This window comes from Cyprinodon tularosa, unplaced genomic scaffold (assembly GCF_016077235.1).
Source record: "Cyprinodon tularosa strain WSP-4 unplaced genomic scaffold, ASM1607723v1 ctg22, whole genome shotgun sequence".
NCBI classification, from domain to species: Eukaryota; Metazoa; Chordata; class Actinopteri; order Cyprinodontiformes; family Cyprinodontidae; genus Cyprinodon; species Cyprinodon tularosa.
In genome coordinates this window covers 966447-979689 of record NW_024038821.1, presented here as the reverse complement: position 1 = coordinate 979689, position 13243 = coordinate 966447, and the positions used below count along the sequence as shown (strand labels likewise).

General features: G+C 38.7%; 1 protein-coding gene across 2 annotated transcripts; it reads right to left on the bottom strand.

The window, feature by feature from the left end:
* Window positions 1-18: 18 nt before the first annotated feature.
* enpp5 (ectonucleotide pyrophosphatase/phosphodiesterase 5) lies at window positions 19-13020 on the bottom strand. Of its 2 annotated transcripts, XR_005280900.1 has the most exons (5): window positions 12754-13020; window positions 8401-9303; window positions 6841-7017; window positions 4980-5468; window positions 19-4934 (listed from the first exon to the last, which is right to left on the bottom strand). XR_005280900.1 is itself a non-coding variant. In XM_038286117.1 (4 exons), the coding sequence occupies exons 2-4, from the start codon at window positions 9278-9280 to the stop codon at window positions 5050-5052; spliced, it is 1476 nt and encodes a 491-aa protein (XP_038142045.1). In that variant the 5' UTR covers window positions 9281-9303; window positions 12754-13020; the 3' UTR covers window positions 19-5049. The 2 variants fall into 2 exon arrangements, 1 of the variants encoding a protein (XP_038142045.1); XM_038286117.1 differs by having other exon boundaries at window positions 19-5468.
* Window positions 13021-13243: the final 223 nt, after the last annotated feature.

Below are 13243 nucleotides of genomic sequence, written 5' to 3'. Positions count from 1 at the left end.
ATCATACAGACAAAGGTGCTGGTTTTTATAAGTTTATTTTCAGAAGACTCAACTGGGTCAACATGGCAAAGATACTTCATCTGTCACTCATATCAAATATCCACTGTATCCAAGGCAATAATACTAAACTTATTCATTTTTTTCTAGCAAGTAAAAATCAATCATTTTTAAATATAATACTACAGATATCTGCTCTATACCAATGGGTGTGGGAAAGTTATTAGACAACACTTTGATTTACCAAAACAGTAAAAGGATCTGAAAGTAGGTTGTTCCCATATAAAGGCTTTTGATTTATGAATTTAAATTTTGTAAAAAGTATATAAATATTTATATCACAGTGATGTCTGCTGTGTTGGGACACAATCCATTCAAAAGCAAAAAGCGAACATCAAACCCAATTATTTTAAATATAAGGTGCAGCAAAAATGTACACATAGCTGATTTCGTTTCAAGTCTCCCTATGACGACGCTAATAAAAAGCTTTCAAACTCGAAGCGGCTTCTTTCTTCAGCATCTGAAATGCGTAATGCTAACTAGAAGTGCTAATAATAGGCTGCCTAAGAAGCATCTAGCAAGTGCCCTCATTTCAATCCTGTAGTGCAAATCGGGGGGTCATCTCTTACGAGTCATTCCGAAAGAAAATGTCTTCCCAACTAAATGACAATAAACTCTAAAATCCCTAAGACACAAAACAGACAATTTGCAATTGCACTTCACATTTCACCAACAATATGGCAATGGTTACAACACTAGAATACAACAAGTAGCGAAACACACAGTTATGTATAAAGACAAAAAAACATCCTCTCCCGAGAAACGCAACAGTTAAAGGCCACTTCACACTGGATGATGACTGCACTAAGATCTACATGATGATAACATTTTATCAGCAATTTGTCCGAAATTTAAGCATCGGTTCAGAGACTAATATCCATGCACTTCTTAAATAAAGATTGGTATTGAAATTTGCTGCAATCCCTGTCAGGGTGGGTGAGCACACCTCCAAATTGTGCATATAGGTAGTTGGCATAAAGGTTGGAGGAAATTCTTAAGGCTGCTTTTCAACTGCAAAAACATCTTAAAAGTAGAATGTTGGGGCATAATCTGCAATCAGCAGCAGTCATTTTGATAGGATGCCCTTAAAAATCAACAGATATATATCGTAATACCATAAAAATGAGTCATTTAGAGTCATTTCACCCTATAAATTACATTTGAACAAATCTGTGGTGATCTAGCAACATTCAAACAGTAATGGAAATCCTAGAGACTGTAGAGCTGTCTTAATCTGGTGTGAAGTGGGCTTAAAAGACTACAAGAATGAATGAATGTTAAGCTTAAAGGCAAATGGTTGCTGACTATGAAAGAGCAAGGTAGAGACGTGAGTACCCTTCAAAGGGAGTAGCTTGACACACAGTGAATACTCCAAGCAACATTTATTATAAACAGTGACCATGACAAGCCTCCTGAAGCCACAGCAGTTTTTATATTATCTTTAAGCAGAATCACAGCATTTCCAGTATAAAGTAACATCTTCTCTAGTGCTCAAACAAGCTGGACAATTGGTGGAAATTTCAATGTAGACTTTGGTCCTCCTTTACTTCATGACATACAAATCTGATTTGCATAGATTTGAAAATGTCAAATCAAAACTGTCTGCTGTCTAAGTACCCTGCTGTAAAAGTGCAGGCTCCGTATGCCTCAAATGCAGTGTGGGCAACGGCTAATTTTATCCCTTCTAATATGTTTCCACCTCTTTTTGCTAAGAAGGTAAAGGAGATATAAAATAAATCTCCAAACACTTAGTGTAAAAACATTTAAAAGGTGCAGATTGTCTGAAAGCATACACAGTTGTCTGATTTCCTTACCTGCTTTCAGCATTTCTTACGATAACCAGCTCATTGTTCAATGTTGGAAATGCGATCATGATAGCTAGTTTAGTTTACACAGACTAGCACAAAACACTGAACACCAAATCAGACCCTAAATAATAACATCAAGAAAAGGAGCTTGGAAAAAAAGTAATCAGTTATAGATCAGTCAGTGTTTTTTCCTAGTTTTCAATGCCTGTCTTTGCATTGTTATAGGTACAAATAAAATCTAGTACATGGTATATGCCTGCATTTTATAAATAGGGTATAAATATCTATTGTTGTAAACTATGTATTTACTGCCCTCACATTTTCAATGGCAATCCTGGTAAAGACGTAAAGCTTTTACTGCAGCAGCAAAATAACAGTAAAATACAACCTTTTGTTGGAGTACATTCATTCAATAGGTATAGCTGTATATATGCACGTATCTTCCTTTCATTCCTGTCTATCTAGATATTCCAGGCTGTTCATATTTTTACTCTCAGTTTTCTACAGCATTTATTTTTCTACAGGAGATATTTTTCTAAATGACTTCACAGTTTTTTATGATTATCCTCCTGAAGAATTTTAGGTTTACACATTATCAGTCTGGGCTACTCCCATCTAATCTGTTCAGATAAAGAAAGGGATGTTCAGATTGGGCGGAGCTACAATTAATGAACAAAATCTTTTCTTGCATTTTTTTACACAGGAAAAATGTTTGATCCTAACAAAGCAAATGCGATAGCAGCAGCTACGTGTACTTTCTGCATTTCTCTGTTTAGTTTGGTTTGGCTGTGCGCTCTGATTTTGTCACACCTGTATGTCCCGCCTCAAAACATAATAGCGGAATGTGATTGGCCACCTGTTTTCTGTCTATTTCTAAATAGTCGAGGCAGGAGAAAGGCAAAATGGATTCTAATGTTTTTGAATGCACAAATACCATGAGAATTCAGCTTGCAAACCAGATTAATTAAAAAGGGTATTTTGGGCATTGTGACAAAATTTAGCTGGGTACAGAAAAACATAACCTTGCATTTAAAATTTTCAGGTTTTCAAGCAGCAAATGGCAAAAGGCTAAGCAGCTCACTTTCAAGAAAACCAAGCATGCTTTCCTTGTGTGGGATTTTGTAAAGTATTATTAAAATAAAAGAAAAGTCGAATACAATACTGAGTCTGTGTCTGAAAACATAAAAATGTGGTTATCGATTTAAACAATTATTCTAGGGAACAGGAAGCAACTTGGGAGATGTGTAATAATAACCACAATAGTGTGGGCAGACAGAAAAATCATGTATCTGGCACATTCAACTGTGTGGCTGATATATATTTTAACACTTTATTTTCTTTTCTGATCAAAAATGTGAATGTTTATTCGCTCTCAATCTGCAGGTTCACTAATGGTTCCTAGAATTTCTAAACGTAGAATGCAAATGATATTTTAGTTATCAGGCTCCTCTCCTGTGGAACAAACTACCAGTTTTTGTCCGTGAGGCAGACACCCTGTCTACTTTTAAGAGTAGGATTAAAACGTCCCTTTTTGATGAAGGTTATAGTTAGAGTGACTAATGTTACCCTAAGCTATCTCTATAGTTCTGCTGCTATAGGCTTAGACTGCTGGAGGACATAGGGACCCCTTTTCATCATTCTGCTTCATTCTCTAATCTCTAACTTTGCAGAATTTGTGAGTTAAATCTCTAAAGTTATGTTCTCTCTGAATAAGATTATTCAGATAGAAAACTTTGAATCAATTTGATTATATGATCTGGTTGAATTGTCTATGGCTTGTGTTGTGAATTGGCGCTAAATAAATAAACTGAATTGAATTATTGCTTAAAAAATCAGTTTGAGTCAAACGTTTAAAAAAAAGCACCCTGTAGAGCTTAGCAGACTTTATATTTGATGATGGAAGGACAAACAATGTTCCTTGATGGCTCCCAGACGATGTGTTTTGTGGTAGATACAGTAGTACCTTCTAGTTCTTATAAATGATGCTACACTTTTCTGCAGTTGGTTATTTAGATTACCGACATGTAACGTAACTGAAGGCCATACTCTCTTGTCTTTCCTATTTTGTATAGGACCTAAAAGAAATTGACCTCTGTGTCTTCACATGTTTAATATTTCTATGTTTTTATGTTTTAATGTTTTAATCAAAGCTGCTTACCTGCACTTTAGAAAATGTGAGTCTAGAGAGCTGTACTTGTACAATTTCTCTTTGTTTAAACTTGTATGTACAAAATGACAAAATAAAATCTGTCTGGGTCTAAACACAACGTAGTTATGGATTACTTTGTTAAAATTCCTAAACAGTGACGACCTTAGGAGGGTAAAATATGAACCAAAGAATCAGTCCACTAATGTTTATTACATAATATATTATTTCAAGGGAAATAATAATTTTCAAGGATTTTGTAACACTGTTTTTATTCATATGATCTTTGCTTTACTAAATAAAACCCTGGCCATAATATTGTATTAAGATACATGAAGAGAAAAAAGCTTCTGCATTTCAAATTCAGTGCACTAAGCCTTTGTTCACATTTTTACCAAGAGTGCCAATAAAAGTGAGTTAATCGCAGGCAAATCCAGAAATGTCTACTTTTGAAAGTTTTACCAGATTATGTCTCTAGAACAATGATTCCAGGATTATTGGAGTTTCAAACTCTAATTGCAAACTGTGAAACTTTAAAGCAGAATTTGGATGACTGAACGTAATATCACTCTCAGGTAAATCCCTAACAGACAGGCTTCTTGGAGTATTCCCACACACTTGCACATTCACAGATACTGGTCACCATCAACTATAAAACACCTTTGGTAGACTGTTAATTTGAGGATACTGATGTTTCTGGATTATCCGGGTCAAAGTTTTTGCCACCAAAATTCATAATTATCTGAATAACAGGTTGAAAATCCGCTCTTAGTCCTAAATCTCTATGCAGAAAGTGACATTGAAGTTGTTACATTATCTCAGCTAACATTCACAAATAAAGCGTGGCTTTATTTTCTTTTTTTATTATTGTTAAATCGTTAAATTGCACCACAAGCAAACCCTGTGTAAGTTTAAATTGCACGACTGCATTAATTAGTGAAAGTAAAATATTTAGAGAGTGCTTCTGGGCTGAGCAGGGTACCTGGAGGAGCACAACCTCCTCATCTTTTCTGTCTCCAATCCCTTAAACTTCCTCAGCTACAGGTGCAAGTCCTCTTGCAGCAAGGGCTGTGACATCTCCCAACTTCTGTGTTTAAGGACAGGCCGCTGTTTTAGAGTCACTAATATGACGTAGACCACAAAGAATCCAAGCACCATCACCACACCAATGAAAGAACCAACAACCGTGGCGTAGGAGTACCTGTTGACCTTAGGAGGAACAGTGGAGAAGGTTGGGGTGGTGAAGGAAGTCGTTGGTTCCCAGGACAGCAGGTCCTGGACATTTAGGAGAGAGCCATTGTTTGGCAGAGGCTTGATGGCTAATATGTGACACATGAGAGGGTAAAGATCAACGGAGCGCATGGAGGTCTTGACATAATTCTGGCGAAAGGCTGGCCCACGGGCTACAAACACAGGCTGCATGTCACGTAAGGTGTTGTTATAGCCGTGGTTTCCCACTGTAAAGAAAAACACAACAAACTTATGATTACTTACAAGTCAGCTGTTTTTTTTACATCATATTCCTACTTTTTATATGTCAAAACAACTCAGGACAGTGATGTGGAGCACTTCTAAGCTATTTGAAGATTAGACTCACGTGTTTTTGCTACATGCATAATTTCCTTTTGCATGTACTTTCTGTGTTAAAATCTTTATGTGTTTGCAGGATGTTTGCACTCTGCTGTTTTAGATTTTCTATGACTCCAGGATTATTCCCTTGCATGTCTTTTCTTTACATACGTGTTTACATATACGTAAGCGTTGCATAGTCTAATTTTTCATTTGCAAAACAAATTTTTGTCTTTGCACTATCCTTGGCAATAATGTATCTGCATCCTGTTTGCATCCCTCAGTCAACATACTTACATTACATGTTTCACACAGGATACCCCTTAGGGGTGCACCTCTTGCATGGTCAAAAAAAATCAGTTACTCTTACAAATTTTGATTGGCTTTTCTGTAAACACCCAGCCCCTATAAAAGTAGAAAAACTCTAAAGGTTGGCTGATCACTGATTGAGATTTTACCCACTTTTAAAAAACAAAGGTCTTTGTTTTTAGCCATCTTAAGACTAGTTTTAGTCTGTGGAACTAAAGAATCTGAATTTATAATGAATGTTAAATACCGAAATAACAATCTGAGCAGACCGTGCTAATGCGAATTGAACAGTAATTCCTTAGCAATTCCTCTAATTTTAATGTTAATGCTAAATGGTGCTGAATTACCAACATCTCTGAAAACATTGCCAGACACTAACTGCTATTGTTTTATCATCAGAGGCATCAAGTAAATCCACAGTGAATGTGTATTTTTTCCACACAGGACAGTATCAGCCTCTACACATCTAGTAAGAGGCTTCACATCACAACCCCCACCAAGAGACAGCTGTTTCTTCTTTGAGCTGCTGGTTCCACGTGGTCATTTTAGAAATTAACAAGCTTTCAACCATAACAGACAAGCAGTGTAATTAGCTAGTGTAGGACTGTGTCTAAGACATATGTTCAGAAATATTCTACTCTGAAAAGAAAGGCTTTCTATATGGAATTAGGAAAAGTGCATGAAGGCGCAGTAATAAACTCCCAGAACCAACCATCACCACCCATCACACATGTCATTGCTGGTCCCATGAGGAAATGAAGCTGTCTCTCTTTGTCAATTATTTTCGGTAAAACATGTGCTAGCTTTGGATGAGGGACAAAAATAAATCACCTGTGAAGCTATAATAAGAGCAGACTAGAGCTTCTCTTTAAAGTCAGATGAAAAAAATAAAGGCAAAGCGATGAAGAAGAATAACAGGACAGCACAGCTGTACTGCATTTTTAGACATACGCATGAATGGTCCATCCCTGTTCTGCATGATGGTCCAGCCCTCCTTGGCCTCCAGGAGGATGGGCATAATCCGAACATTATGCTGATAGTGGAAGTGCTCGGGAATGTTGTCTTTCCTGTACACGACCATGTTGGGGTTAGCGTCTACAAGCAGCTCGTACACCTCATCGAGCTTTCCTGTGAGACACATCAAAGAGTTCAGGAGCAGGTTTTATTTCTGATGTAATAACACTTTAAATTAAATGCAAGCTTAGTTTAGACAAGAAAAGGTATTTACTGCAGTACAATCAAAAATATATCAAAATAGGCAGACATGGTCATATTATGTTTCAAGTGCTGCTAATAAATAATGCTTTATTTGTTATAGGCACTGAAGAACTGACTCAGGAACTATAAACCGTGTTACATTTATGATGATAGATGATATAAAGATTGGGTTCATTGTCTTGCAGTCCTAATCATCCTGTTAGTGTTTTATCAGCAAGAAAATTTAATTATTTAAGTTTTTTTTTTTTTACTTTTTACCGCCAATACCTATTTTAGCCTATTCAGATTTCTCCTTTACAGCTAAAACATCAAATGATACAAGAACGGCATTAAACATATTTTTTCAAGCCTTCATCCATTGTCCATACCCATTAATTGTTGCAGGGTCATGGGGGTTTAGAGCCAGTCTGCAGTGGTCAATGGGTGAAAGGGGGAAAAACGATGTATTATCCATCCCAGAGCAACACAGAGACACATTGGATGCAAAACCTTGCTCACACACAGTAATCCCAATGCCAACAGACTTATTAAATTAACAGTTATGTTTGAGACTGTTGGAGGAAGCCGGAGTGCTCGAAGAGAACCAACATATGCACAGAAAGAACATGCAAACACCATGTGGAAAGAAGTAGAGACGAGATTCCATCCCAGGACCTTTCTGATCCACTGCAAAACAAATGTTAAACTCTTGCATGTTGTAAGGTGTAGTGTGACTAGACTTGAACTACATATAGTGCGAGATGATTTGACACAATGGGCGTAAAAAAAGGGGAAAATATTTTAAAACAGATGCAAAATTATTTTAATTTTATATTTCAAACTGTTCTCACAGTCTTGTAGGTTTGCACTGTTAGCATCACTAATAGCCATTTCTGTGTGGATTTTCCAGAGAATGTATAATCTAAACATAGTTCAGAAATTTCTAAAAGGCTGCCAACATTTCCAAATCCAGCATGTATCTTTATAGAAAAAGGCTGCAAGCTAAAAGGGATAAAACTGTGCTATTTAGCTGTATAACTTCAGCCTTCCTGTTATCTGCTGTAAGTCTTGCTCTCTCTCTCTCTCTGTCTAAATGAACCTAAGATGTGTCTTTTAATGCTTTACATTGTAGTTTATACTACCAAGCCTCTTAAATGTCTGACTTCTTTCACTTTATTTTTAAAAACACTACTGATACTGAAAATCATTAACATTTGAGTCCTTTTGAGTGTAACAGCACAAGTGTCAAAAGGGGATTTTGGGATTTCTGACCAAGAGGTTAAATCTTTATTCAAATATAATTCTCACCATTACCTTCTTTAGGCAAAATTCCAACCACCGGACTCTTATCCACCCAAGTGTACAAGTCTCTGTCCACGTACTGGTCCAGTTCTATAATCTTCTCAGGTGATAGCTGTGTCATCCCATGGTCACTGGTCACGATGAGGTTCACTTTCTCATACAGCCCAGCCTTTTTTAGCTCATTAATGAGGAATCCGAGCTTCTCATCTATCCCAGCAATGATTGCATCCATGAGAGGGCTCTGAGGGCCCAGGTTGTGACCACTCTCATCAGGCTCCTCCCAATACAGAGTTCCAAAATCCACTGCTTCACCTTTTGGTGCTGAGAACCAATCAATAATCCATTGCACCCTGGTTTCAAATGAAACCGAGGCGTTATACGGTAGGTACTGAGTGGGAAACATGCCATGAATCAAAACATCAGATCCTGGCCACATTGCCGCTCCGCTCCGCCCCCCATCCTTCTGAACGGTCACCCAGAGGGGCACGGCCTGCTCCCACCACCTTGAATCATAGACGCTGTCCGTCTCCATGGAGAAGGAGAGGTTCAGTGCTGGGTCATACATTTCATTGGCCACGATCCCGTGCGTCTCAGCATACAGGCCTGTCACCATGCTGTAGTGGTTCGGGTAGGTTTTGGTAATGTAAATATTCTCCACAAACTCAACTTTCACCCCCTCATCCATGATGCTGCGGAAGTTAGGAGTTGGGACACGGTAAATGTAGTCCCAGCGGAAGCCATCGAAAGACACTAGAAGTAGCTTGGGTCTTTCCTTCTCGGTGTGGTCCTGATGTTCATGGGGATTCAGAGTGTGTGAAGAAAAAAGGGGTAAAACCATGGCCAGGAGGTAGAAAAGAGGACTGCAGCGTCCTTGTATCAAACAGCTCAGCATGGTGTGGCTAGTAATGACAATATCTGCAAAACACAAACACAAAACATGGTCACTTAAGGCAGTTAAGCTATTGTCTGGAAGAGTTACATAGACGGCATGTGAAATTACCAGGGCTGTCACAATACGGTATGAGCCAAAAAACAGATTCTATCTGCCTGAATCTAACATCTCCAGTATTGTCAAGCTGATAATAAGACTCTGCCTCTGTATAAAGTTTCTGTAATCTGTACTCATGCTTTTAAGCTTCCCCTTTATCCACAACCAGGGCACTCAGCAGAGACTCCCAGACTTCCCTCTCCACAGACATCAGCCCAAGATGCTTCCTGGCCAGCCGACAGGCATCGTCCCTGCAGCATGTTCTACTTAGTCCTCTGGGCCTCCTCCTGGTGGGATATGCCTTGAACGCCTCCCACGGGAGACCTCCAGGGGGCATATCCCTCAGGATAATCCCAGAGGCTACTACTACATCCATGCTGAGTTCGGATCGAGCTTGGATCAGTTAGTGGTGCCGAGCTTGGCTTTTACAACCATTTACAAATCCCGCTAACACGGTTCCTTGCCTCCTATCGGCGATCCATGATACTACTGGTCTCAAGGTGGTCGTTACGCAAACAAATATGGTGGTGCCCATAACAATCAGGAACTGGATGCTATCCAGGCATATAAGAATTTCATAAGAGCCTCAGTATCGGCATCATCCACGGTCACGCCATGCCATTTTGATGCCATTTATTGTTAATAGGCTGAGAAGAGGTTCGTGTTGTGAAAAGGTGAACAGATCTGTGAATTCCAAAGCCGGACAAGCCGGATAAAACGTGAAATGAGTCAGCTGACTGTCAATAGGAGATGACAAGGTCTGGTCATGCGCTCTTTGTTATCAGAGAATTGAGCCACAACTAAACGGCCCCTGCCCTACTGTTAAACTAGTGCTAGTTATAGAACGGTTCGGTTGTGTCTGGCCGGTCCAGTTCAGTTGCATTCCATTTACACTAAACAGTTATCTCGGTTACAATGCAAAGACCGTTCTCGGCACGGTTTCAAAAGGGTAGGTAAGTAATAAAAGCACACACGATTAATGCTAATATCATATCAGGTCAATAACAGTATCTGTCAATTTTTAAAGATACAATATTGTCATTGTAAATGAAAAAGTTGTATCAGGACACCTATAAAGATGCCTATAAAGTTAGGAAAGACAACTTACATCACTTTATATTGTTATTTTATTTACTTTATTCCTGCTTTTGAGGTAATCCAAATGTTTGAGGTAGAAAAATAATTTACCAGTCTTTGAAAGCCCATAAATACATATGTGTAATTATTTCTATATTCAATTATTTTTGCTGGGTAGCTTTGTAGTAAAAGCAGACTGCCTACCTAACATACCAACAGCAAATATCTTTTATATTTTACTAGCTTATCTGCATCAGCACAGTTCAAACAATGTGTCTAGTACCTCTTTAAACTGACAACAGCTTTTTAATGCCAATTTTTGTTAAATGTACTAGTTGCATACATCCTTCAGAAGGTGCTCACAATGGAATATCTCTGCATTCAGACAAAGAAATCATCTCTGACTGCAAAGCTCATTAACAAACTTCCTCCAACCCCCACAGATATCCCAAGACGTGCTTCAGGAAACAGTGGAATCCCAAAAATAGAACACAACCTCTCTGTATGTATTTATTAGAAGCCAGTCCCTGTATTAGTGTTAAAAAGGAACAATTTCACTTTTTCTTAAAGGAAGCTGTCCTTTAAATCTCTATATCTTTAACCCAGGGGGGTCTCCACATTTCCTGTATTTCTATGATTTGGTTTCTCTGAGTTAAAAGCATGAATTTAAGGAGCGTGATGGGCGCCATGATACTGTCGCACCCACGTTCCTGATTCATGCAGGCTATAGCTAATAGATAAGCTGAACCGTGTTGGTAGTGTACACAAAAATGAATTGCCAGTCTTCAGTATGACCTATATACAGAGCTCAAAGAAAGGAGCTTTGCTTTTCAAAAGATGGCTAGGGATAAATACATCTCTAAATACAATCTAAAGCTGCACTAAAAAGTCAGGAATAATAGAGTTCAGTTAAGTGTGACATGATCTTAGCAAAATTATCGAACTTTTCTGAAGGACTCTGAGGTTATTTTTTAGAACACTAGAGAAGAAACATCTTGAGGAACAAGGAACACAGCAGGAACCAAGCTTGTAACTGTTCAACTGATTATCCATTCCATTTTTTTTCCATCACGCTTACCCTTGTTGAGGTCGTGAGGGGTGGTGGTGCCCATCTCCAGCTGTCTACGGACGAGATGGGGGGCACACCCTGGACAGGTTGCAATTCCATCGCAGGGCAACACAGAGACAAACAGGACAAACAACCATTCATGCACACACTTACACTTAAGGAGAAGTGGTTTAACCTAACCGTCATGTTTTTGGACAGTAGGAGGAAGCCAGAGCACCCGGAGAGAACCCACACATGCACATGGAGAACATGCAAACTCCATGCAGAAAGACCCCGGAACCTTCTTTACAACTAGTCTTTACTTTCTTTACTTCTTTCCAACTGATTATCCAAAAGTGGAAACCACTGGAAACCTACCAAGCTTTGACATGGATAGACAGCATTAATCAGAGAGGCAGCCAAGAGGATGTGTCAATTCTAGAGGAGCTGCTTAGCTAAAAAAAAACATGAACACGACACCACCCAACTTAATGGATAATGGCGAGAGGAAGAACGACCATACAAAAATCTGTCACGTAAAATCAAAAAACTAATTCTATCACCTTGAAGACATCATCTTCACTGTGGAAATTAGTGACAGGAGTATAGTGCTGTAGGAAGGCTTTTCCAGATTGAAGGTAAATACATGGCTATCCTTTAGGAAAACCTGTTGAAAGCTGCAAAGATCTCAAGAGTTATAGTTTTACAAAGCACTAAACATCTGAATTAACAATTATGTGTAAAATAAAACTGTGTGACCTCCCCAGTGATATTCTGTTACTTTAAAATAGGAAGATAAGGATTTAACTGTTGGTATCAGAAACATTTTTATTTTTTACTATTTATCAAACCTGTGTCAAACTGGTATGGGTTTAATTAACAAAGCGTCTGTCAGCATTATTAATGTTTGAGTTATATTTATAAGCCCAGAGTGACCTTTTAGTAGCAGTGGGTTGGCATATAAAGGCTTACTGAAACATAATCTCACTGGAAATGTATCAGAATAATCTGAAACCATATTAACGCATGTGTGAGATCTAACTTCATGCTTATCAACGTTTGAAGATTGAATTTTGATTAAATTTCAAAGTTTTTTCTGCATTTGCTCTGCAGAGCTAACCGCTATACAGCGCAGTTCTGCAGCCTGCAACAATAAGCAGGTGCAGAGGGAAACCCGCTGTGCATAAAACAGGAAACCTTAGATCAGACAGAAGGGAAACCTTTCAAACGTGGATAAAAACAGAGCGCTTACCTTATCAGACCCCAGCTGCCCCTCGATCCTCTGGCTGCACAAAGAGATAAACAGTCCGACCGGTTTAGTTCTGCTTCACTCCGGGGCGGAAGTCCCGCCTCTTAGTCTGCCTTAGTCTCAACCTTTTATTTATTATTATTTGTTTATTTACAGCCACCAAAGCAGAGTGGACAATATGAGGGAAGGATGCTGCTCCTTGGCTGCAGGTGCAGGAAGGAGGATGCGCTGATCAGATCTCCTTCTGACAGGAGCGGCGCTCCGCTCTCAATGACGTAATGTGGGCGGAGACAATGGGTGGGAGGCAGAACCAGCAAAACAAACACATATCCCCTGAAATTATAACTTAATTTGTTTTAGATGAGCGTGAAATACGGTAGAGGATTAGATTAGGGCCACTGAAAAAAGTTAACTGATTTTTGAATATTATTTCAGTTTAATGTGGGGGGAAAAGTCAGAATTCTGACTTTAATCCCAGAATTCTGAATTTAAT